The following is a 26,056-nucleotide window of genomic DNA, read 5'->3' as shown; positions in this document are numbered from 1 at the left end:
TTAGCAAGAATTTAGGGCTGAAGGCATTTCTGAAAGAAAAATAAGGCATTGCTTACATGATGACATATGCTATAGCTGCAAATTTAGGACAGGATTCATTAAACAGGGATCCTTCTCCCAGGCTTTCAACCAAGTGCTGGAAATTAGCAAAAGGACATTAAAAAATTAAAATACGCTCCCTACGAACACCAGAAATCTTACTGGGTGATGTTTCTCAGAAACGAATTTAATCTCACTATTGATGGGTACAGCTGAACTGAAACACAATCAGCAAAATGTTTTATAAAGCGCAGAAGAATATTTTTTTAAGTGCCAGATGATAATGAAATCAACACAACTGATTTCATTGAGTTATCAGAGACAGGACAAGCAAGCTCACTGCTATTTTGGCTCCAATAACATTCACATGGAGGCCAGGGAATATTTTGCTGTTGACATTATTGGAAGCCACATCGGGACAAAAAGCATTTCAGAAGACTCTGCAGTAAACAAGTTTATCAGTATCTAAACAAGATACATCCCAATCTCCACCTCAACCAAGAAAGCAAAAAAAGGTGGATATTTGGAAAATAACTTCCCCAAAATACTTTACCAAAGATTTCCTGAACTCTTTATCAACAATATCAAGCTTTGTGTTTTCCATAGCCACGGTCCCTAATCCGTCACAATATTAACTGCAATAATAAATCCATCCCACTCATAAGGGAGAGAGGTTCCTGTGCAGAAGTGTGTTCACCCTGATACAGCTTAATTATAAAAAGGGGGGGGGGGGGGGTGGCGCGGAGTTTTTTAACCCTTTAATTAAAGTAGGATAACAAGCAACTTGAGGGAAACCTTAGGATTTCAGAGCTATATCAGGTGAACCAAAATGAGCAGGTTTGAGAGCAAAGCCATGGTCCCGGCATCGCGATGCCCCACATACGTCTCTGAACAGATGTAGCCACTTTGTCACAAAACATCTCTTTTACTTAATAGTGATTTTGCAAGAAGGGCTCGCTTTGAGAAAAAGATCTCTGCAGCAGACAGGGAAGATGAGCAGCTGTGGTCAGGAGAGGACCAGAACTTCTTAAGAACATAAGCCGGTGACCATTTCCAGAAACAGCCATATGTAAACTGATTTCTCTTAGCCTCCTCTTTTATGCACTCTGATCTCTCCTATTTTTAAAATATTTCATCTCAAAAAGCTGGGATGGTCTAGAAAGCATCAAGGCAGCATTAAAGAGAAAAAGGAAGAATAAAACTTTGATTTCTTAGAATTTGCTGGGCTTCTTCTGTCCTAAAGATATTGCCAAGTACCCTCACGGACAGCAGCAGCAAGGTCTGCAGGTGCTCACTGCTCCCAAGTATTTGGCATCATTCAAAGCCCTGGCTTGGGTCCTGACACACAAAGAGGCAAAACGAGACATGGAAAATGAGATGATTTTGCATCTTACGTTCACACTCCTCCACGTCCAGGTTGAACTGCTGCAAGGCGCCCAGCGTCAGCTGCCGCACTTCGGCTTCCAGCAGCAGCTGCATCAGCGAGGTGGAGAGGTGTTTGCATGCCGACATGCAAGCCGTCTGTGCCACCTTCCCCTGCAAGAGAGAAGGGAGACTTATTAAAGCCATCAAGCACAAAATGCAAGAGGACCTCTTTAGACCAGCCTCTTTAATGTGCCCCACCTGCTATGGGACCTTCACATAGCGCTCAGTCTCACAACCACCATCAGAAAAGGGAATCGCCTTTCAGGATTCCCCATTGCTACTAGCAGGATTAGACCTTGTCAGGTGCAGAGTGCCTGGCAGCAGCTCAAATCCAGGAGAGCCCTGAGGTGTTTAGAGATCTAAGCATCTCTCATTATCACATCCTAACACGGGCAAGACAAAACACCATATTTTATTCCACATCTTACATATATTGCCTGAAGTAACCTCGTTGATAGGTCAAAGCAGTGCTGATGACAATTCAAAACTCCAGCCTACAACTAAACCAGCATCCATATATATTCTGAGACAGGAATTTCAAAATCCTTTTCCAACAGCAGAGGCTAATAGTTTAAGGTTCAGTCTTGGCTACCAGGGAGCAGAGAGCTGAGGCCATAACATCGATGCTCTCCAGCCCAATTACAGTGCTGTGCAGCACCTTCCAGGTGTCAACAGGGACTGAGGAGAAAGAAACATCAAGGCGAGAAGGTGACTGAAGAAGTCAGTTGTGTTTACATGGATCAGGTTGTTCCCCAGGGCTGGGTGGTGGGGAATAACCTCAAGCACCCAGATGCATCTTGCACCTGCTTGTAGCGTGGGGAATCTGGTTATCAATGCTTGCCTTCTCCCGAGCCATCCCTAATTTCTGGTGATTAAACAGGGGGGCTACAGAGAAGCAGCTATGGCCAAGGCTGCCATGTGGAGAGAAACTACTAACATCCCTTAAAATATTCATATTTATAACAAAAGTATAAGAAGTTGAGTTTCAGCTATTAAGGAATTTGAGAACATTGTTAGGAAATATTTATTCTGAACACATTTTCTCTAAGCCACCACAGTTATGTTTCACTTGTGAGGAACAACTGAGATCTCAAGCTATAAATCACATGAACAACTCGTGGCAAGAGGAGTTACCCTAGATAGACCTTCCATTTTCTGATTGAGAAACAACTGCAAGGCAAGAGAAGAGTAATCACAACAATTTAATTAGCATACTTAAATTTTTGAACTGTGGAATTTGAAACAGCTGATTTTCAAATTATGGGCAAAGCCCCTGCACTGACAAAACTGACCAGTCAGGTAGGAAGCTCGGGATGCCTCTGAGGAATTATGGATGTTCAGAGAAGAGCGGTACTAAGGAAAAGGATGATAGTGGGGGTACATATGGGCTGTGGAAAAGGAGGAAGGGAGATGGGTGCTCGGAAAGCTCCATCTCCTGGAAAAGGCCGTAAGCAGGTCACTGAGCTCAAGCACCCATGCCCTGACCTGGCTGTAGCATCAGCTACCAGGACAGTTGCCGGCAGGAGAGGGAAGCTGATGAGCACGGCCATGAAGAATTGAGATCCTCCATAAAGACCTACAGATTCTTGATGCTCTTGAGATGCCACGAGGGGACAGAGAAGACCTTTCCAACTGCAACAAGATGTCCCCAACCAGGTGCTGGCTGGCCCATCCTGCGGAGGAGTGATGCTCTGCCATGTAGGAGCCCAGTCCTCCCAAGGGTCAGGCTCAGGAGCAAGCAGGGAGCACACTCTGCATTTAGCACAGTGCTTCACAAAATCCAATTTGACTGACCAGAAGCATAAAAGCAAACCCAAAGCACCCATAAGGCCATTAAACAAACTCAGACCGTCTCATGCACACAACACTTAGAAAGCTGAAGCTTCTCCTATTCTTACTGAATTTATTTTGCATCACAGCAGCAAGTCTCAGAGCTTACAGGTACCAAGCTCTCAGTGAACTAAAACCAAGCGTCACTTCGGGGTGCTGAACACATGGGAGCATTTCTTTTTCAGCTTATCCGAATTTCTCCCTCATTTCCAAATGCTCAAAAGATTTTTCCCATTCCTCAAGTATTGCTGCCTGCCATACAAGATTTGGGGCAGGTAAGATTTGCCTGTGCCTACAACATGTATTAAACCCATAAAAATGGGGAAATCCTGTGACACGAGAGGACAGACTCGCACACAAACCCGCTGGCTGATGCTGCACAGAGCAATCCTGATGTCTGCATGTGCAACCCCATGGTAATATTTCTGCATAATGGTGCTACCCTGAAAACAGCTTCAGTAGGAGATTATGTTTTCAAATGCACACAAAAGACTTTAACATGCTTTCTTGAAAACAAGGAGTGGCTTACAAGATCTCACAGATTTTTACAAGCACTTTACAAATTGTATTTAAACTAGGATTAAAGAGAGGGGTTTACACGATGTTTCACGACAAGTATCACAAGTTTCATTCCGGTGGCACGGAACGATGAGCAAATGTTTGGCGCATGAGCTGCAAAGTGTTTTTACCAGCTTTGCAAAGTTGTTTTGGATCTTCAGGCTGCATTCATCTTCAGCAGGAGGAAAAGAAAATACTTTAAAAAAAAAAAGAAATAGAGCAAACCCATGCATTATGGGGCAGGGAACTCCATCTCCGCTGTTCCCTGCCATTCCCAGGCTCCAGGAGTGTTCATTACTCACCTCCAAACACCTTTACTAAAATTAACATGAAGCATGGCAACCATAAAGTTTAGCGGAGCCTTGGTTTTTTTGTTGTGTTGGTGGTTTTTTTTTGCTTTTCATCATTTACTTGTGCCTTTCTGACACATTCGGTTATTTAAAACATTGCTCTTGCCAATTCCTCATCCCTGACCACAGTGGGAAGCACACTGCTACCCATCTGTGATTTTTCTTCATTACTTCACACAGACACTTGAGTTTTTGCTATGACCGAGTAGTTTTGATCTGTTATTGAGCAGAAGACCCAGATGGAAGCAGAGGATGAGAAAGCAAAGCTCAGAGGCTATGTCCTGAGACTGCGACCCATGCTGGGCATGGGGGACAGGGCTCCCTACCCTTTTTGGAATCACATGACAAAATCCCAACAAGTAGCTAATACCTGCACATCAGCATGAGTTTGCTTAGAGGCTTGCAACCCTCGGAGAAGCCTTGGAGATGCTCACCCCCAAGTGAAGTCAAAAGGAAAAACCTCCAGGAAGGTTTTCTGCCCTGTTGACACAAATTTAAGAGGAGCAACCTTCTTGCATGCCAAGCAAGGGTCAGACCAGCATGCGTGGAGGTACCTAAAGGGTTACCTACGCCTGCAACAGCCACAACAAACATGCCTGCCACGGTGCGGTGCGCGCATTCCTCCGGCCAGCCAGGCTCAACAGAATAAAGAGTGAATGACAAGCGACACCAGGAGGGCGTGAAAAAAAGCAAATAATTGAGATGAAATGTCAAGTTAATAAGCCTAACGCAAGGAAGACGGGATGGAAAAAGTAATTTAATCATCAGAGCTTGACAGCACAACTCTGCTGAGTCTTCGCCACGAAAGCGGCGTGTAAGTGGTATTCTAGGACTTCTTTGGGAGTATTTTCTGCCACAGCTCATTGCAGAGATGGTAAAAGGGATCAAACTGACAAGCCCAGGAGCAGCTTCAGGCTTAGCTTTCCCTCCTCCTTCCTTTTTCACACAGGATCTGGCCTGGCCCAAAATTCTTTTTAGGTGCAAATGTGCACTGCGTCTTTGAAAACTCTGAAGCTGAAGCTCCTTGGGGCCAGCTGAGAACCTGACCTTTTATTTCCATTATTCTTAAGGTTTAAACACCAAAAAAACATTCTGCTTTAAAAAAGATGCAGTCTTTCATCTTAGATTTAAGAACATACAGATGCCTGACAGTTGAAATCCAATATTACTGGATGAAAGACAAGAGTATATACAGGTGGGGGTTTTTTCCGCCTTTTAAACATTAATCCACTTTTCCTTATATTTACTATTAAAGGGCTTGGAGATACCATAGGAGTTTAAATTATTGTGCTAAATGTCTGGTTAGAGAAAGGAAGGTATCACCAGGGATGACCAACACCTCACTCCCTGGGCACCAATATTTAAAACCCTTCTGGAATTTATCTTTTTCAATGTTATAAATAAGCCTGAACTGAGTCTTATAAATAAGACTCAACTTAATCCTTTTCTGCCTCACGCCTACACGCAGCGCAACAGATGCCCACTTACTCCTTGTAAGATCAGCAATGGCTTACGAACATCAATTTTAGACTATTTCCCTAGAAATAAAGTGCAGTATCTGCTTGATAAGCAGCTGCTGTTGACAGGAGAAAAACCAGCGCCAGGACACTGATATATCACTACTAATAAGCTGCTACTGCAAGTGAAGAAGGTTGTTTGTATTCCACTTGGGAAGGGAAGGTTTGGGCTGCACGCTGGCAGGCCTCAAGTACATCCTCATACCACAATGTGCTCATCTTGGTTCTCTGGCACTTATTTACGATTGAGGTTCACTTTGTAGTGTTATTTTTCCCTGCCTTGGTTCATTTTTCAGCTTTCCTGCAGTGCTGGGAGGAAGAATCCCGACTCGCCGCAGCACAGCGACGGACAGAGCTGAGCCCGTGATGGACGTGTTTTCCACCAGCCTCACCTCCCTCCCGAAATCATTAACTGCACCACCCATGGCAGCGGTGTCGGGACATGTGCCTTGGCATGGAGATCGAGCAAGATGTCTCAGAGATGTCAGCCTCAGACATTGCTGCTCCTAGAAAACGCCATGCTCAGCTGGAACGGCTCAGACCTCATGCTAATTACACTGATGATTTTTACGAGCGTGTGGCAGAACCGGTGGCACTCCCAAAGGCTCTCCCTGTGCCAGCGTCCTGCAAAATCGCAGAGTTACATCCTGATCCCGCTCCCTGGCATGGCTCCAAACCAGCTTGGTCCCTGCCTGTATTTCAGAAACACTTTACCTGCCTGAACGTTGTGGTTCCTCCACCTCAGGAACGATTTATCTAAAAGATGATCTCTGGAGAGGAAGGCAACGGAATAGGAATGCAACCATGACCTGAGCTGTCCACAGAGAAGGGGGAAAACAAACACTTTAAAGTCACCAGTAGCTCGTTTACCAACTTGACAGAAAATTGAAGAGCTTAACCTCTCATGAAGCAATTCCAGGAACACCTCTATAGTATCACTTATTTATTTAAGACCTTTGCAAACCTCATTAAAAATGAACTGTATTTGCATCAGAAAAGCACGAGTCATGGGTGGGAGCTGACAGAGCTCAACAGCCAAGCTGTCAGCCCAAGTGCCTGCCTGCCCCCTGCAAGCTCCACACTGGTTCAGTGAAATAAAGCAATTCTGAGCGGTATTATCAGAGCAAAGGCCATGGGATTTTGTTTTGAGGCTCAAATCAGTTTGCAACCTTATTTCTGGCAACAAATCCCTCTGTCCATGGCCTCTGATACAACCTCTTTGCAGTTGGGGTTTCCATGACACCTCTCAAGGCAAAACTGTCCTCCCTGTCCCACCAAAGCTTCCTCGGGGCACACAGGTAGATCATCTAGAGACATTCCTTGTGGCCATGCAACCAGTGAAAGGACAGAGCCAAAACTCTAAAGGTCTCCCAAAGACACAACCCAAGGGGCACCTACCAGAACATATTGCCATGGGCTACCCCCCATGGAACTGACCAAATTAATCACACTTTTCACCATGAAATCATCTCTTTTCATCTGTATTTCATCCTTGGGCAGCAGATGGAAGCCTCCAAGTTCCCAGGAGGACAGGCAGCTACCATGGGGAAGGTCAGCACGGAGGCTATGGAGCCAGCACCGCTCACGGTAGCATTTTTGTTTGAAAATAGCAAGTATGTTAACAATTAGGGAAAGGAAACGCTGAAAGGCTGCCTTGTTAATTAAGGAACTTGCTATCAAAGGACTCATTAAAAGCTACTGAAATGGAATGGTTGTTAAAATAAATACCCATTAATCTTAACGCGCAATCAGGAATATGCGGCCATTACCCACCTCGCGGCAGGGGGAGAGGGGGCTCCTCGGCACACACCTACCGCTGCGAGAGCCACAGGGGTGGCACAAGCTGGTGACGGCCACCAGCCAGAGGGTCCCAGAAGAGACCCGAGCAGGTGCCTCTTGCTTTTTTCCTTGCCCCAAATTAGGAGCCATGTGGTCACTGACATGCAAACAAAAGTCCTACTGTAGCACCGAGAACGCTTCCACCAACTTGCCAAAGAATTAATACAGCATTTTCCATAAAAAACAAAACCTGACAGGCTTCAAATGGTCTCAGGGTTTCCAATTATTTTGGGGTCTTTGATACCAACAGAATTTCTGTTTAATCTGTAAGAAGCATTGGGATTGATGTGATTAAGTATATTTAGACATGCAAATCCATGGACTTCATACAACTGAAAAGCGGGCCAAAAAATTGGAATTCCTCAATATTAATTGTCCACTTTTCTATAAACATCACAAGTTGTCCAATAATTTCAATGCTGAGTTTGCTGACTTTTCCAATCCATAATGCAATACCAGTGGAATATTTTGCAGAAGATGGAAATGTGATGCTGTAACAATAAGCAATTGTTTGGTGGCATAAAACTGGGAATAATCCCAGCAGACACTTTCTGTGCAGGCATGGATAGACTTCAGACCCTGCAGACCCCCAAGGCGTGATCTCCTCCTGCCCCAGACACCTCTGGACTGCCCTTGCTTGCCTGCAGCACTGGAGCCCCAAATCTCACTAAACTAGGGGCAAAATCAGCTATGCTAAATCCTGAGAGAGTCTCCCGGCTTGCTCATGCCATCCTGATTTGCCAGGTTCTTAACACCACCCTGATGCATTTTTTAATTGCATTTAAAAAAAAAAAAACAACCTGTTCTGCAGTCACTGAGGATGGCAAAAAAACCTCCAAACCATTACCCAGATACAATGACACTCCCCAAACAGTCAAAACAAAAACAGCAAAGTACTCATGTACATTTAAGAGGCTTACTTAAAAAACAAATACATCTGTCATTAATTGCCCAGAAATCCACTCTCATTTTTTACAGAAGTGGTTTTGTGGGGGTTTTTGGTTGAGGTGGGGTTTTTTTTATTATTTTGGGGGGGGGGGGGTGGGGTGTGGTTTTGGTTTGTTTGGAGGTTTTTCGTCTGTCTTAGTTTGGTTTAGGTTTGTTTTTTAAAAAAATAAAAATAAAAAAAAGCTGTGGATCTGCACTCAGTATCTTGCAAGTAAAAGTGAGTGTATCCATGACTAAGGTCCAGGAGTAACAGGTGAGAACTCTGAACAAAACAGATGGTCAAGAAGACCTCTCCGCATCGACCAAGCCTACAGACTAGTGCATCAACACTACCCCAAGCAGGGTGATCTCCAAGATGCCCCCCACTCTGAAGACAGGAGTCATATCAGCCTCTACAGGTGCATCTCTGATGGGCAGAGAGGCAATGGCACCGGGACCATGGTCCAAACCCAAACCTTGCACCTACGGACCCACAAGATCAGATCACACAGACCCAGTGGAGGGACAAGGGGCAGGAAAGTCCCGTAAATTGATGTCCCTTTTTCAGTGTCCTCAGAGCACTGAGGAGTTTGATGGAAAGGTAGAAAAAACATCTGCCCTGGTGTTTAAAAGAGAAAAGATGCTGATCTGGAGACCTGCAGAATACCACAGCTAAAGCAAGCCCAGATAAAGGCATGAAATGAGAAGCAACCATATGGAGTTAAAACACAACACCACAAGTGTCAAATCACTAAGAACAATACAGATCAGCAAAAAGAAAAGTTATTTTTTCTAGAAAGTTTTATGTTTAATACAGAAGGAGAATCAATGCAGTGTCTTTGTCCAGGAGATAATTAGACTCATTAAGTGCTACACAGTCAGACAACACCATGCGTCCCAGGAAATCAAATCCATCCCTAAGAGTATTAGCTTCAGAGTAGATATAGAGCGACTCTTTATTAACAAATTCTGTTTACCTGCCTTTGCAGCACCCTTATTAAGAAGAAGAAGAAATCACTTTTTCCTCCCAAAATTGTTTGTGTTATAGAAAGGGGATGACAGCAGATTTCTGGTTTCCAGCAGGGAATGGGCTGAAAGTCACTCTGCATCAGACGTGACCCGCGTGGGACATGAGAGGTGACTGACGTGTGAACATTAACACCCGCTTATTGATTTCAGTCACTTTCAAGCTCCATATTTGATGTCTGGTTCCACAAAATCATCCCAGGAGCTAAACACTGAAGCCAGCATGTTGACTTAGGGATCTGGAGAAAGGCAACTGGCACCAAACCACAAGCTGATGTTCACATGTTTTTGAAATTTGCCAAGGAAAAGAAGAAGAAGAAACCTTCCAGCCAACAAGAGAGGTGGGCAATAACCAACACTTGTGGGCCAGGGCTCCTGAGCACAGAGCAATACCTGCTGGGGAAAGGGACGATCCCCAGCCTTGGACCCCTGGGATGCTTCCCAGCCTCAGACCCCCATCAGATCTTTGTATTACTTGGCAATTACAAAGTTAAAGGTTTCCTGATGCCCAAACTTATGAAAGGAGAGGTAATGACATATGTTTCTTTGAGGAAGGCATTTCAAACTCAACGCACTGTGGGACCTACTGGAACAGTCAGCGACATCGCCTCCAGATAAACAGCCTCCCTTCCAACATCTACAAAATCCACCCTGCTACTCGCAGTGAACAGGACAGACATCTGTGTTCTCATCTAACTGGAATAAGAAGGGCCTTTTTCTCAACAGGATTGTCCACGCCAAAAGTGACTCGATGAATGACAGTTCCTGGTTTAGGAGGACCCATGTTCTGTGCAGGATGAGCTGCAGGTGTTGCTCCACTCCCCTCTACACCCGATTACTTGGGCTGAGAGCAGGGCAGGTTGTAGTCATCTACAGAAGAAGCTTTGGTGCCATTAGCAAATCACCAGATTTAAACACATTATCCCCATCAAGGTAATGTTGTAGCCTTTCCTGAGTGAAACTGGGATTTTGGTCTTCTGATGTCTTTGACCATCCCTATCACATGACAGCTTGGTTCAAGAGACAGCCTTCCACCAGTGAAATATCTCAAGTTCACCATAGCAAACCTCTGAAAAGCAACACCTTACAGCAGTGCCAAATAACACAATTCCAAGTGAAATTTGTCTCATGCAAAGACCCACTCACCTGGAAAGCTGAGAGCATCTGAAAAGTGAAAGAGCAGTTGCTCCAACCAACCAGGAAAGCCACAATCCTCTGGCTGGACCGGGATTGCTTTCAAACTCATGTGAAAGCTGAGCGCAAGCCCATGTTTAAGTGGCTGTCTTCCAGAGGTATTTAAAAAAAAAATCGATGGGGTGTCATTTTCAGAAGTAAACATTTACCACTTCTATTCTATTTTGAGCATTAAAGGGAAAACAGGCTGTCACAGATACGGCAGCAAGACAAACACATGGCAAAGCTGAACTTCCAACAGAAGCTTAGAGGCAACCAGACAAATAAAAAAGAAAAGGAGAGAAAAAAAGCAAATACAGCAATTATCCTCACCACACAAAAAATAAACCAGCCAGTCACACCAACCACTGCAGCTCGATATAAATCCCCTCACATTCCAATAAAAGAGGAAAAATCCTAACAGTTTGGCGGTGTCGAAGATGCCCAAGGTCAACAGCTGGAGGCTATTTTGGCTGAAGCCGGTGGGAGACTCAAGGCTCTCATACAGAGCAGCACAGTAGAAATCACATCAGGGGTGACTGTCACAACCAGCTCCCACAGACAGATCTGAAAGGGCTTGGCTTTTTTTAATAATGTTGTTTTATTCAGTTTGGGTTTTATTGGTCTTTAACCAAATGACATTTAATTTGTGGAATAACCAACTCTATGGCAAGGTTTTTCCTACATAAGCATCCAGGGGTCTTGGACTATGAACTGCATCTGCCTGCTTACCAGCAGGAACAAACATACCCAACAGCAAAAGTACAACTGATGGATTTTCTAACCACGTATAATCATGGGATCCAGGATCTAAAAGGATCCAGGACCAAAGCACGCATAGGAACACAAGATTCTTCCCTCACTTTGACTGCACTGTCAGAGTCAACAAGCAATATCTATTCCCCCCCCCCCCCCCCCTTTTTTTTTTTAATGGGGAAATAAATAGAAGGAAGGGCAGGGGGTAGAGAAGGGAAGTACCTCGGGATACAGCTGTTACAACTAAAGCCCGGAACAGTTCATTTGAAGCCTTACGGAGGCACACAAACACAACCAGGCAGAGGTCTTTTGTAGAAGCTCAGTAGTCTGTGGCAAAGCTGGGATGCTGCTGTTTTTTTCTCTTTCCTTTGCATATGCACACATGCAAAAAACCCCAGGGAAATAAGAGGATTCCATGATCTGCATCTTCTTCCTTGCACACCATCCAAAATGCATGGCAGGATATTTTTAATTAACCACTTTTTAGAAGTCTATAGCATGGAAACAGTTGTGTGCAGAGCCTGGCTCACCCAAAATGAGCAATGCCTGCGCTGGAGCATCCAGCTGCTGTCTAGTCTCTGAGATGCTTCAGAGATTTGTGCAAGGACCTTCACAGTGGACACAGGTTGGAAGGCACTCCTTCCAGTCCAGTTAGGTATACGACAGCATTATGCTTTGAGAAATGCTAGGAATTATATTCTTTATCCTTGTTAGCTTTGATTTAACTATGGACACTCTCATTAACCATGTAACCATCTGCTCCATCAGGCTGGAGGTTTAGCTCGTGGCATCAAACTCCCATTCTAAGTCTCCTGCCTTCTGCTTTCTTTACATGACCCTCTTTTTTTAAACAATAACAGATAAAAAAAAGTCACATTTACCTGCTCTGTAAATACTCCATGCTTGTTATGAGCTGCACCGCAAATGCCTGCGCCACCTTCCTGTGCTGGGTAACAGCATCATGAGCCTGGAAGGTGCAGGGGTCATCAGGGAAGCAGCTACCAAAACCCACGCAAAACCCTAATTATGTGGACAAAGCACATCACAACAGCTCAAACCACTTCTCCTTCCCCCAGAAGGTATCTCCACAGCATGGCTCAACATCCCAGGCCAAGCAGCAGGAGGGAACCCAAAACCAAACTGCACCATTGACTGAACCATACAAACCTGGGGCTTTTGACTCACCACGTTGGCAATTTGGCAGCCACCCCCCAGCACTTAATATTAATTTTTCAACATTTAAACGTGCTTCAGAGCAAACACCAGCAGCAGACCAAGAATGAGCAGTGCTGTAGATTCACTGAGACCTCAGGGAGAGGGTGGCAACCCACAGGCCTGCTGTGTGGGCTTGGACAAGGCACAGGCTCAGGTGCTCCTCCATCTTTTCCTCCCCCTGTGCCCACCACTGGGGTCTCCACAAAGATCATTCACCTCTGAAAAAGACCCCACGACAAGAGGTGTTGAGCAAAAAACTTGGTGCTCCAACAGCGGAGACATCTCAGCCTGCAGAGGAATTAAACCCATAAATAACCTGCATTTAATGAGTCTCCCTATGTACACATGAAGCGTGAAGTAGCCTTAATTCTTCTTGGTCCTATTTGTGCCCCTTAACGCGGAGCAAGGCTCTCTCCTGGTCCCCGTGTCCACGGGCTGAGACTTTCTGAGTTACTTGACGCAAACCAGAGCCATGGCCCGACCACGACTGGAGCGCACGGCTCCACAACTGGAATGAACGAGAAAATAAATAAATAAATTACATATTTCATCCTCCTCTTTTGTGGCTTGTATTTTCTTTTGTATTCACTTTGGGAATAACATTCTTTCCATTGGGAAGAGTCTGATTTTCCATTAAATACAAAGCAGCTGCCATTTTGGAAACAAAAAGTTGATTAAATACAGATTTATTTTTTTTATTTTCTCCCCTAGTGTACGAAGAGCTAGAACCACGCTTCCTTCTGCTGATTTATCAGGGCAAAGCATCTGCCAATTACGGCAGTAGGAAGACGTAAAGAGAGTGAACTGAATCGCTTCATCTTGGCGATATAATTTTATAATTTGAAGTAATTAATAAAAGGGGAAAGATCCTGAGGCTCACAGCACAGCACATTGCGCTTATCCTCACAGCAGAGCCCTCCAGCACACTGCCACCAAAGGTTTATCACCCTTTGCACACACAGGGATGCTCCAGATTCCCTGTTTACGCAGATTTCTGCTTGCCGAGATGCCGAAGGAAGGGTCAGCATGTTGCCGTGACGTACAGGCCGCCTGTTGGAAACGCAACTAATACATGACTTAAGGCCCAGATGTTGAACAGACTGGAAAAAATTATGAGCTCAAAATAACAAAAAAAAGTACCACCCACCCACTCCATTTCCACTCCATGAGCCATCAACACCCAGTTAGGGAGAATTTTTTTTTCCCCAAGCAGAGCTGATTGAGTGACCAACACAAGCAGCATATGAAACTTCACCTTGTTTTAAATTTTTCCAAAAACTAAATCATACGTTAAATTTCCATTTTCAATATTTAGATGTTATCTTAAAACAGAAGAAAAAGATGGATGGTCAAAGCTGCAGAAATTACTGTTGCCTTGTTTTTTTTTAATTAACCCATCAGGCTCTCCTTATTTGTTGCCTTTCATGAAACACAATGAAGAAGGACCATGGCGACCATAAGAAATCCATAAGGGCTTGTACTTTTAAATGCTTTTCCTGCTCTTTCTTGCTATTACATCTAACCTAGGTTGCAAGATCCAGAGAGAACTTATCTCCATGTAAAGGCACCCCCAAGATGGTCACAAAATGACATGTCCTTAATTGCAGCCACTTTGACCACACCAACAGCACTCAACTGCGCTCACATGGCTATTGGCTCTGAATGATGGGCATGAGCTCCCAACGCTCCTCCACGCAACCTCAACTCAAGTGCCCTCTGCACAGGGACCTCAAAGGATGTTGCACTTGAAGGCTGGGCTCCTCTAGGACAAGCAGGTCTCCTCCCATGGGTAGGTTAAGGAAGGTAGCTGGGGGCTTTGGCAGCAGTGGTGTTCATTGATACTCCTTAGCATGTTCACAATTTAAGAAGAGCTTTACAAGACTACAGGTTGCCAGGGGATGAAATAAGAGGAAAGCATGAAGCTGCAAAGTCTTTCACTAAAATTCATTAAAGGGGAAAAGAAACCCCATACTTGAACTTCTGATCGGTTTTTGAAAGGTATAGGCTGGGGCTCTGGTGCAGGAAGCAGCAAGCGTGTTTGGACTCCTTACGCTGAGGATGGATTTTCAGCTGCCAAATTCCCCACACCACACATTTGATTCTTTGTGTATGTAGGTGCATGCAAAAGTAAGCATAAAATAGCTTTATAAATCTAAGTTTGTAAAATGAAAATCAAAGCCAAACATGCCAAGGTGAGTACACAAAGGGAAGCAGTACCTAGGGAAGTATGCACACCCTGGTTTAAAGGATTTATGGGACTGGGCATTTTAGCTTCAATTAATTTTCTAAGTGCTGAAAGCAGACAAGAAACCATGTAATTACAAGATAACTTGGCTTACCCAGATTCGAGTTAACTAGTGCTCCTGGGTTAATCAGAGGTCAGCCCTCTCCCCAGCCAACAAAGCTAAAACCTCTGTATTTGAACGCTTTGCTCCCTGCTTTAAAGCAACCATTAGTTCTTGCTTCAACCCCTTCATTTTGGTGAGCATTTGGAATTTTGGAGACACTCGAGAAGCCCAAGAAAGCAACGCACAGCCACCAGCCCGCAGCAAGGCGGGCAGCATGGTGCCCCACAGTCATGCAAGCACTGCTCCAGCCACCAGCCCACCTTCTCCCCACCAAGGCACCCTCATTTTAGGAGCATTTTGACCAACCTTCGTGGCAAGCTGGTCCAAGTGCCCCCCCTCAAGAGACTCAGATCATCTCTGCAGAGCAAAGGGAGCCCCCTGAGGACCATACCAGGAGGATTTTGGATGCTGCTCATGCCCTGTTCATGTCTGCATCTCAGGCAACTCGGGTTTTTTTGTGTGCCCGTATCTACAACACCAAGAAACTCCCAGGATTAGCCACAACTACTTCCCACCGGACATTTTAAGCTCCGCTACAATTACTCCTTTGTCCTGCTGTTTTCTGCAATCAGATTTTTATTTTTCAATCTCTTTTGGACAGACAGATTAGTGATTTATTTCCACCAATTAATACAACTACCTAGAGAACAGAAAATTAGAAGGGTTAAAAGGAAAGTTAGAATCTGTTGCAGTTAAGAACAAAATGAGCAAAGAGCAGGCTAGCAAAGTCCCACCATATAAAGGGATTACTCCATCCCTGACCCTTTCCAGGGGACCTCCAGGTATTATTTTTCATTGATTTACCTTAATGAAACTAATGCACCCCTCTCCATAGGAAGCTGTCTCCATAGCTGTCTAGGCACTGGATTCAATTAAAGAAATAAATACATCTGGCTTCTAAATGGTTGAAAATCTTGAAAAGCCAGAGGCACTACCACTTTTTGCATCTGTCTCTCTTAGGGTACGCTCTAAGGACACCACGTCGGATGGTCGACATTCAACACCACTCCTGGAAACTCGTGGCTGCAAGGGGATGCCCGAAGCATCCCTGCCTGCTCCCCAGCAGCGCGGGCAGCTCCCGCAGCCCTGCCAGCAGCCAAGCCACAGCTTTGATGGAAGCTGGCCTCAAATTGCTTTAACAAGGCTCTTTCTTTCCAGAAGCTGGCGTTGATTTGAGACCTCAATGTTGACTTAGAAACCCCCAGGTGCCCAGAGCCTGCAAATACTCAAGGCTTAGCTATGCTCAGTTTCCAGGAAAAGGGGTACAAGCATCCAACCGTGGCATGAAATATCAATACTACCATGGCAGCTCAGCATTAAAATGACGAGCAGGGGTTAAAGGTGGAAAAGCAGAAGCTGGGGTAGAGGCTACACCTTCGCGCCGGCCGCATCTCACACCGCACAACCGCGTTGAGCAGGACCACACCAACAAAAGAAAGAAAAAAAACCAAACAAAACAAAAAAAAAAAAAAAGAGGCACGCTTTGTTCGCACGTGCCTTGCCTTGCAGACATGGGAATAGAGGAAACAAGGTAGCTCAAGAGCACTTTGTTTGCGATCTATCCATGGAAATGCCGCAGCTTTTTCTCTCGCACATGAAACAAGCAGAAATGACAACAATTAGAGGTATTGGTTGAACCAGAAGGTAGGTCTGAAAGGTCTCCTACGCTTTCTATGTGATAATTGCCCTAATCCAAATAGGGAGACAGCAAACATCAAGAACTCACACTATTTTCTGGATAAAATACTATTCCAACACTCCAGACAGAGGGAAGGCTTAGCAGTCCAAGCCCCGGGTCAGAGCACTTAGATCAGGAGTAACGCCAGGCTGAAATCCCCATGGGGGAATTGTCTGAACAAAATACAGGGAGGGAGGGAGGGAGTGAGGGGGGATTTTGCAGAGATCTTTTCTCTTTCAAGCAGAGGTTGAAGATCCCATCATGCTTTCCCTAATAACAGGCATTTCCCCTAATTCCCTGCACATTTAGGGATTCATGGGGGATAAAAGGAGCCAGTTAAATGTGACATGCTCTAAAAGCCACAACTTAGCAATGCAACTGCAACGGCATGCTTGTGGGCAACCTGTCTGGAAGGAAACCCTTTCCCTTGGTCTCTAATTTATCCTATTGATTTAAACCTCTACTCAATCTTTTCCCTTCCAAGACAAAGGACCTTTTCTGGTTCAACTCACCCTCTAACATTTGAGGTGCGAGCAGAGCAGACCAAATGCGCATGACACGCAGTCTTGTACTCACCGACATTGTAGAGTGGACATCTACATCCCCCTACAGAGGACAACACAGGGAGTTGAAAGTCAAATGCAGAAGAGAGCAAAGCAACAGCGAGAAAGGCAGAGAGGTACATATAGATCATCACCCACAGGTGCCTACAACCCACCAATGCTCCAACCAAGGCACCAGCTGCTCAGCAGTTGGCGAACTATTAAAAAAACAAAACATGGGTTCTTTGAACCTGGTCTACGGAGGATGAGGAGGAAATCAAAGTACCACAAGACCAGTGTTATTGCCATTAAGTATACTCTGGAAGTCAACACCCACATGCCTCAGCTTTCCCACCTGGAAGATGAAGGTAATGGATGTCAAACCCTAGTGAGTGACAGCAGGAATCAGCTCTTGCTCAGCTCTTTCCAGGGCAAAGGGACATTATCTAAGCACAGACAGGACTCGTGCAAATCTAAAGAAGGTGTCTTTGGTGCTCAGACGATGTTTTCATGACTGTTGTTTTCCACTTGGGTCCCTCCCAACGTGGTCAAAGCTGTGGCTGGTGCAAAGTTCAAGACATTTTACTTTCAGGCACAGTGTCTTGCTTTTTAAAATATTACAGAGGGATTTAGCTTTTTAAATAACATAGATAATCATTCTCTTTAAAAATAAATACTTCCAAAGCTCTTTCTACTAAAGCAAGAGCTGTCGGGGCTGGCGTATTCATTTGCAACCAGAAAGAGATGCCAATATGGTGAATAAGGCAAAAATGTTTCAGGCAGAGCAGGGACAGTGTTCACGCAGATCCAGCTGAAATCTGTGCCTGCCATCTGGCAAAAATAAGCACAAAAGGAAAAAGAAAAAAAGAGGGAAAAAAACCCTAACCCAAAACCCACTTTGCAGAGAGTTCACACTGAACTGCTCAAGCTGACAGAGGTTACAGTTTGTTCGATTGCTGAAAGATTGCTTCCCCTTCCCGGGTCAGCATCACCTCTTGACCTGCCCTGATTACCTTCCAAAGGAGGTTATCAAGATACAAGACCAACAGAGGATTAAAGGAAACTTAAAATAAAAACAAAACACCCCCCCCTTCCCTCCAACCCTGCTACCTTCCCCCAAGAAAACATCCTTGCTTTGTTAACCTGACAGTTCACTGTAGGTGTTGACACAACCCTCCATCTCTGAGAAGCTTAATGTCAACAAATCAGTGTGTTTGGAGTAGCCCTGTCAATGCGATTTACATTAACTTGTCTAACAAGAAATAAAAACAACAATCAGCCATCAAAGACAAAAGGCTTTTTCAGTCATTCTTTCAAAAGTATAATGCTGGAAATGTTAATTTTTTGAGGCCATAGCCCTTTACTTGCTGAAAACCAGAAACCACCTTTTTTTTTTCCCCTAGAACACTTTTTTCCCCCCCTTAAAGTATTTTTTTCTTAAAAAAAAGTATTTTCTTTTAAAGGAGCCCCGAGCATCCCATATTAATAAGCTCAGCAGCAGCAGTAACCAACTCTCCCTGGTTAATACAGGAAGAGGGCAGCCTTGAAGCCAAATGTTAATTATGCTTTGATTTCCACCAGCGTTTTATTTGCTTTGAGACATTTTGGGCACTTAGTGGAGCATTTTCGAATTGTGGCTCTAAACCACCACGAAAATTTCATGCAGCAGCGGTATGCACCAAACCCCTGCTAACTTCACCATGAACTTTTCCCCGCTGCCAGCACATGCTGTGCCCACCACCATGCCCTTCGCAGATGGGGGCTCAGCATCCTGAAGCAAAGCTGCAAAAAGTAAATCGATTCCAGATATTCCTAATATCAAGCGGTTTCCACCATCTCCCACAATGTCTACTCTGATACTCTGAAGGGAAAAATTAGGGATTGCAATTCCTGCTTGAACACTAGAGAAAGTGGAGACTCTTTATGCCGCTCCACAAGCCAGGACGAGCTTTGGTCTGGGTTAGTTTTCATGCTTGAGCAGGAAGGTTGGACGAGATTGACCCGGTTGCCCGGAGAGGTGGGAGATGCCCCATCCTTATAAATTAGGGTCAGGTTGGATGGGGCTCTGAGCAACCTGGTCTAGTTGAAGATGTCCCTACTGATGGCAGGGGCATTGGACTAGGTGGCCTTTAAAGGTTCCTTCCTACACAAACCATTCTATGGCCTCCAGAAGTCCCTTCCAACCTCAACCATTCTGGGATTCCCCCCAATAAATACAGGAAAAGTTCAGCCTCACACATCCAAAAAGGGAGAGACAAAACCTAATGCCCAAATCTTGGCTCAGTCACCTTTTAGCTCGCTCAGCATCTCTGCTTTCCTTCACTCCCTCTCCAAAACGTTGACTTGAGTTAACCGGACCTTTCAAGGCGGTTTGATCTGCCCTGCGGCACACTGGAGCCTTGACCCCAGCAAGGTTTCCTGCAGACAAGCAGCCCCAGCAGAGACAATGGGATTACTCACACCCGTCACGTTAAGGAGCCGCCTGCGTTTTTGCAGGCTCAGGACTTTCGGCTCCATTCTATTACAGGACAGCACTTTTTGCTGGTGTAATTTTAGCACGGTAACCACCAACATGCCCAGGCTGAGTTTCTTTGATCAGCAGGTGAAGGTTTTTCTGGGTCTAATTACTGTGTGACAAAAGGCAAGTGAGTAGCTCAGCTCCTGCACTTAGTCATCTCCCGAGACTGCCACACTTTTCTTCTAAAAAGCTGCTGCAAGTTCCAGTACTAGGAGAACACTTTTCACTTTTTTAAAATTGTGTAAATTCAACATGGAGGTACCCAACTATCACCTCTGGAAGACGGGGGCATTTCCAAACCAGCAAAGGACATGAGAATAGGAAGGGACAGTGTTGCACAGAGTCCACTTCTAGAAATGAGAAGATGCTCCCAGGATAGTGCACAGTAACTTGCTTTTCTTTGTGAGCTACTGGCAGGGTGGAAATCCTGTATTTTACAGCTGGACCAGGCTGCAAACTCATTTCAAACAGGGCAGCAACTCCTCTTGCATCTTAACGCTACAGTGCTAATGATTTGGGCTGGATTTGGAACAGCAGTACAGAAACAGCTCTGCCTTGCCACTAGCAATCCTGCAATACGTTCTTATAGTTCTAATTCACCCTTTTTGGAGATACTTCCTTTCCCCCTTGAACCCCTCTCACTCTTTCCTTTCACAAACGAAGCTCATCCCACATTTTTGGTGCTTTCACAAATCTCTCTGTCATTTTCCTGCATTGCTTTAGACAGATGTGGGCTTCTACACACCTTATCTCCCATGTTTCATTTAGCAAAGTCCAGAAACTTTAACGTGTTTCTAAGTAAGCCACTGGAAAGAGGCCCTTGAACCCTGTAAAGACAAACCAGCAGAGACACCGAAGGACCTGGGTGCCTTTTAGATGTACCCTGACTCTTCCTGACTTGCTCTCACCCACCATTGCTTGCAAGGGTATGCCAGGACCCGCCAGCAGTGGTCAGTGACAGCACCTTCACGGCACTCCTCTAAAGGAAGAAACTCCAATGTATATAAAAATATCCCAGACCTACATCTCCTACAAACCACTGAACCAGATCTACAGCTTCACAAATCAGATTGCAGCATCTGATGGACTTGCCTCCGCTGTCTCATGAGGCTGTCAGGAGGATCAGTGCCATGCAATGCTTTGAAGATAAGGTGCTGCACTGCAAATGCAAACAGCCCTCTCCTCAGCTGGGCCCTTTCTAGTCCAGTCCAGGAATAGAAAAAGGCTGCTTTGATCTGTCTCGGTCCTTTTTAGACCAATTAGCTGTCCTCCCGGTCTCCCAAACAATTCTGACTCACTCAAAGAGGAAACATTAATATTTGAGGAAGATAAATCACCCCAAGTCCATCTCATAAATCACTGTGGGCATCTCTCCTCATCCTCATCTCTCTCGCTAGCCATGCTTCATGCTCTGGTGCAAAGACTCACGAGTCAAATTCCATTACTTGTGTAAGTACTCCCAGTATGATTTGTGGAAGCAGTCTCCAGGTGATCTATCACCCCTGTGCAGCCACATCTTCCTTTTTTAAGGAGAAATGCAGCAGCTGAGGAATACAGCCACCTCCAAGCACCTCCTGAGGTGGTCCTCAGGACCCGTCCCGTGCCTGCTCTCATGGCCACCAGCCACACAGCTCAAGGCTGCCAACAGAGGTGGCATTTCAGCAATAAACCTGGCCTGAACAAGAAGACGGATGAAAGCCATTCCGACCTCTCTGCCCAGGAGTGAACACTTTTTTTAGCAGTTTGCTCCACTGCTAACAGAGCCAAGAAAACACCTTCTCCTCAACACCACCTCTAGGCACAGAGAACCATGAAAGCCACTTTCACTTCTCTTTTGGGGGCTTCTCCATCCACAGCAAATCAGTTCTCATCTCCATCCTGCTGTCAAACCTTCCTGCTGTGATAAAAAGGCCAAAGACATGAGCCATGCAGAAGGCTGCACAGTTTTGGGGCTGCAACACCTCCTAAAACAGCTCTGGATGGCTTGAACATCCTTCCAGCAGAGCAATCATAGTGGCATAAACAAGCAGAATGAAGGAAACTGCCATTGTGTATTATTAAATCTTTTCTTCCTGTTTATATCCAAGCTAATGAAAGATGCCTGGTGCTGGTGTACTATAAACCTGGGCATCCAGCAACAACAAATAAATAACAGTCCAGGAAAGAAGAAAGCTCTGAAATCACTTTTAGAACAAATACAGTGTTCAGTGGATTTGCTATTTCAAAATACCTGCTGATTGAAGATACTTGTAAGTATATACCCAGACAGCTCAGAACAAATCTTATTTAAAGGGGGGGGAAAAAAGCTGTTTGAGCAAAAAAGAAACTCCCTGATGATTCTATTTTTCCTATGCAATGGGACATTACTCCGCCAACTGCAAAAAACCAACATAAAATACATTTTCTTGATTGCAATAACAGCATAAACACAGGCATATTTTAGACAGCAGAGAAAAGAAAGAAACATATGCTGCCTTCCAACAGAGCAATATTTTGATGTAAGGCATTCAGTGACTTGACAAACATTTGGAAATGTATCTGCAGTTCAAATAATAGACACCCAGATACTGGCACCTCTTGAAAAAAATCTTGAACGTCCATTAAGCTGAAAGTTAACATATCTAAAATATAGGTGGCTATTGAATTATGATCCTGATTCTGCATGGCGGACTGTGATAGTTCCCTCGTTCACGTATACGCAGACTTGCAAATACTTGGGGAGGCGCATGAAATAGCTTCCTTTAAAAACAGATTTGTTATTTCATAAGAATGTGGCAGTCCAAGGCTCCATTTCCATCACACTCCATAAAGCTTGAGCAACCATTAGTTTCAACATTGGATGCCCGTGCATTCCCCAGACAGAAAAAGAAAGTAAATTGCTGGAGATGGCTTACCGGGAGGTGGGTGAACACAGCAAACGTGCTGCGTAGAAAGCCAATGAGATCTACAAGGTAGTCGCTGGCCTTGCTGCCTGGTTCCATGGCCATCCAGTCGTAGTCCGCCAGCTGCAAGAACTGGTCTATCTTCTGGTTTAGGTTAGTGTAAATCTCCTCCTCAGCAGCATGGCGGGCATCCTGGGAAACAAGATGTCACATGGGATGGAGTCTCCATACCACAACCTCTACACAAGTGACAGGATGGGAGACTGACCCAACCTTTAGCCCTTAAGGTAGCACAACACAAAGCACCTGTAGGCACCTACATGGTTGCTACAGCCTTGGGTTAGCTCAGACCGGTGGGACATGTGCCACCAGGTCAGTGGTAGGCCAGGTCAAGCTGATGTCTGCTTCTGACACAACCTGGGAACCAGGAAGACAAATCTAGCACAGGATGGAAGAGAGAGAGCTGGGAGAGGAATGTCCCATCTGGAAAAATGTGGAGACCCACTGATACGTGTGCAGGTATGGGGTGCAGGAGGGCCGCAGAGGAACCTCCTACCAGAATAACAATAGGAAAACTCACCCTTAGGCCAAACAGGCAGATGATGCCCTAAGAGACAACAAATGGACTTCCCTGGGGACATGGGGCCTTAGTCTCTTGCTGAGTTATCCCAAGGGCAAACCTCACCTAAGCAGTTCCCTGCTGTTGCTCAAGTCCTCAGTGCTGTTCCCATCTCCTGCTCTCCAGCCATGGGACACAATTCAGGCACACCATAGTTGATCCAGTTACGGCCTTCAGATTTTATATAAAGTATCTGGGTGGACACTCCTGAGTTATGATTTAAATACTGGGAAAGTCTAGCACTTTCTGCCAGCCCTGATTTTTAGGGGATAATGCTAAAAAGAAGTGGAAAGATACAGAAACATAAGTTCTGAAAATCTATTCTCCTCTTGGGTGAAAGAGGAGAGCTTGTGTTCATGGCCAGACATGTGTAACACTGTATGGCACTCAAACAGCAAAATGAAAATTCATTTTAAAAAAAAAAATATCAGGCTTTTGTTTAAAAGCTGCTTATTCCTTTAGATAAGTGCTGCAGTCGCAGCCTATAACTTAGGGATACAAAGGCTCATGATCTTGACAGAAGTAACGCTCCAGAAGACAAACCCAACAGCTAGCCTGATGGCGTCAGCTTGCCAGGATATGCCACAGTGACCTTTCAGCTCAGCTCAGCTCCCTGCACGCATGCATCCACACACGCGCTCCGAAAGCAGATACTCTCCAACCACCCTGGAGATGGAGCCACCAGCCTTCTCACCTTGAAGGTTGTGGTCCCGTAGAGTTTCGTAGTGTGGACAGTTTCTGGAAGTACATTAGTGATATTGGTTATGAATTCCTCTAGGAACTTGCAGGATTTCTCCAAATGGGTCGTATTTATAATAATCTGTACAAGCTGCAAAGGCAAAAAAGTTATTCAGCCATGGTGCTCCTGAAGCCAGGGACGTGCCAGGTTAGTGGATGCCAATTTATAAGAACTTCTGGTACAAAAAGCTGACGCTGTACAAACATACTAAGCTCTGCTACATGCTCAAAGGCTCTCCTCCTTTAACAACATCAGAAACTTAAATAAAAGATAATTTTGGGGGAAAAGCATTTCCCATGACAGCCACTAATACCACAAAAGATTATTTTTTTTAATGACTTTCCTACATTCAGCTGTCAGTCAGTGCTCATTTCAGCACAGTCCAAATACAACAGGCTTACCAAAAAACCACCACGTCAAATCACAAGTATTCTGTCTGCTAACAAACCCGAAATAATCCGTATCTTGAGTGACACCAAACAACACCGTACTAAGGCATTTAACAAAGAATCCACAAGGTTTAACTTTTCTGAGGGTGGTGTGGGTGAACAGCAGATCTAACCCTGGTATCTTTTTGGTTATCATACCCACCATTATCTGCAATTTTCTTAACACTGTCTCCACAGCTGCCTTCACATGGCACTATTTTGGGACATTAAAGGCAACTACAGAGTAAAAGCCTCTGCTGAAGTCAATCAACACAAACATTCACAATCCAGAGCAAAACAATCCGGGCTTCCACTTTAGGATCACTGGCTTGGAAGCATCATTAATTCCTTAAGCAGATACCTTTTTTTCTGAGCAGACTGCCGTATTTTCAAGGTGCAACATAAGCTATAACAAAACCTTTCCAAATAATGTCTAGCTCAATATCATGCCAAAACAGTCGTCTTGCAGACACGGAAGGTATTCTAATGCTCCAGAATGATATAATTTAATTGCTGGAGTACGGTGTGGCAGTCCGCAGTCACCTCCCCTAAAGAAAAGATTTTGAAACACTCACAAATCTTCTGAATGAGATGGATTCAACAGTGACTTGAGTGTTGCAGGCACAGAAATATTGAAGTTACACCACAAATGTTATAGTGCCCAACTCTTGCTAGAGCCAGATGACATGAGAAAGGGCAACGGTCACAGTTTGGGAGGTTCAGACTGGATATTAGGAAGGAAAAGAATCATTAGGAAGGGTAGTGCAGAACTGGAACAGCGTGCCCAGAGAAGCTGTGGAACCTCTGCTCAGCAGAAATTAAAAGTCGGGTAGAGAAAGTCAGGGTTGGCACGATCCAAGTGAGCAATGATCTCGTTGCCAGTGGGAGGTCAGGCTAGATACTTCCAGAGGTCCCTTCCAGCCAACACTTCTTTCATTCCAGTCCAACTTTTGTTTTTAAAACAAATAATGATTTATTTGAACTCCTCGTATTGTACTTGGTCCATGAAATGTATGACATGGGTAACTAGGAGGGTTTCTCATTTCTGAATTCCTTGGATTAATTTTGTTCTTGATTTTTGCCTTCAGACAAGCACTCATTTGTGCTTCCCTGTGTCAGATAACTTTGACATCATGATCATGATATTCCAGCTGTGTGAAATTCCTCCTAAATCTCTTCTCTGATCATCACAACTTACTGGTCCAGATCAGCTATCACACTTGAAGGACCTATAACTTTGATTCTCTTCCACCACTTGCTAAGAGCTTTTCTGCTCCCTCTCTGGCTCCTTCAAGTTATGATCTTCTCTTGAATTTGAAGGCATAAGACCTTCTTGTTGGGGTACTCAAATGAAAAAAGATAGCAGCATCTTTTCCTTCTCTTTCATTGAGGGATGTCAGGGTTATTCAAAACACCGGGATTATTTTTACAAACTTCAACATCCACTGCTAAGAGGTAGCCCCAAAAAACAGCAAAGAAAAATAAATTAAAGAGGATACAGACGGGGAAGGTTGGTACACAACCTTGCATTACCTTGTCTGCTGCTTGGAAAGTGACACTGGAGAGCCCAGAATGGATGCTGTTGCTTTGTGCATAAATCAAATCTGGGAAGTGATAGTTATACAAGGTACTTAAATATCTTCTGCA

The 26,056-nt window shown here is 44.7% G+C and overlaps 1 protein-coding gene across 6 annotated transcripts in view; it reads right to left on the bottom strand.

Annotated features, from left to right (window-relative positions):
• Nucleotides 1–26,056, bottom strand: part of EXOC6B (exocyst complex component 6B) — a 306,436-nt gene that overhangs the window by 81,054 nt on the left and 199,326 nt on the right. For 4 of the 6 annotated variants that reach the window (XM_037388258.1, XM_037388288.1, XM_037388268.1 and 1 more), the window contains exons 17-20: nucleotides 23,937–24,071; nucleotides 22,636–22,815; nucleotides 17,258–17,287; nucleotides 1,434–1,575 (exon numbers count right to left, since the gene is read on the bottom strand). In XM_037388258.1, the coding sequence (XP_037244155.1) occupies nucleotides 1,434–1,575; nucleotides 17,258–17,287; nucleotides 22,636–22,815; nucleotides 23,937–24,071 (487 nt within the window). The remainder of the gene's footprint in view (nucleotides 1–1,433; nucleotides 1,576–17,257; nucleotides 17,288–22,635; nucleotides 22,816–23,936; nucleotides 24,072–26,056) is intronic. The other 2 variants (XM_037388273.1, XM_037388280.1) reach the window with 1 other exon arrangement.

The sequence above is a fragment of the Falco rusticolus genome, chromosome 1 (assembly GCF_015220075.1).
Source record: "Falco rusticolus isolate bFalRus1 chromosome 1, bFalRus1.pri, whole genome shotgun sequence".
Classification (NCBI taxonomy): domain Eukaryota; kingdom Metazoa; phylum Chordata; class Aves; order Falconiformes; family Falconidae; genus Falco; species Falco rusticolus.
The sequence above is the reverse complement of the archived record's forward strand: the minus strand, read 5'-3'. Positions and strand labels throughout refer to the sequence as shown.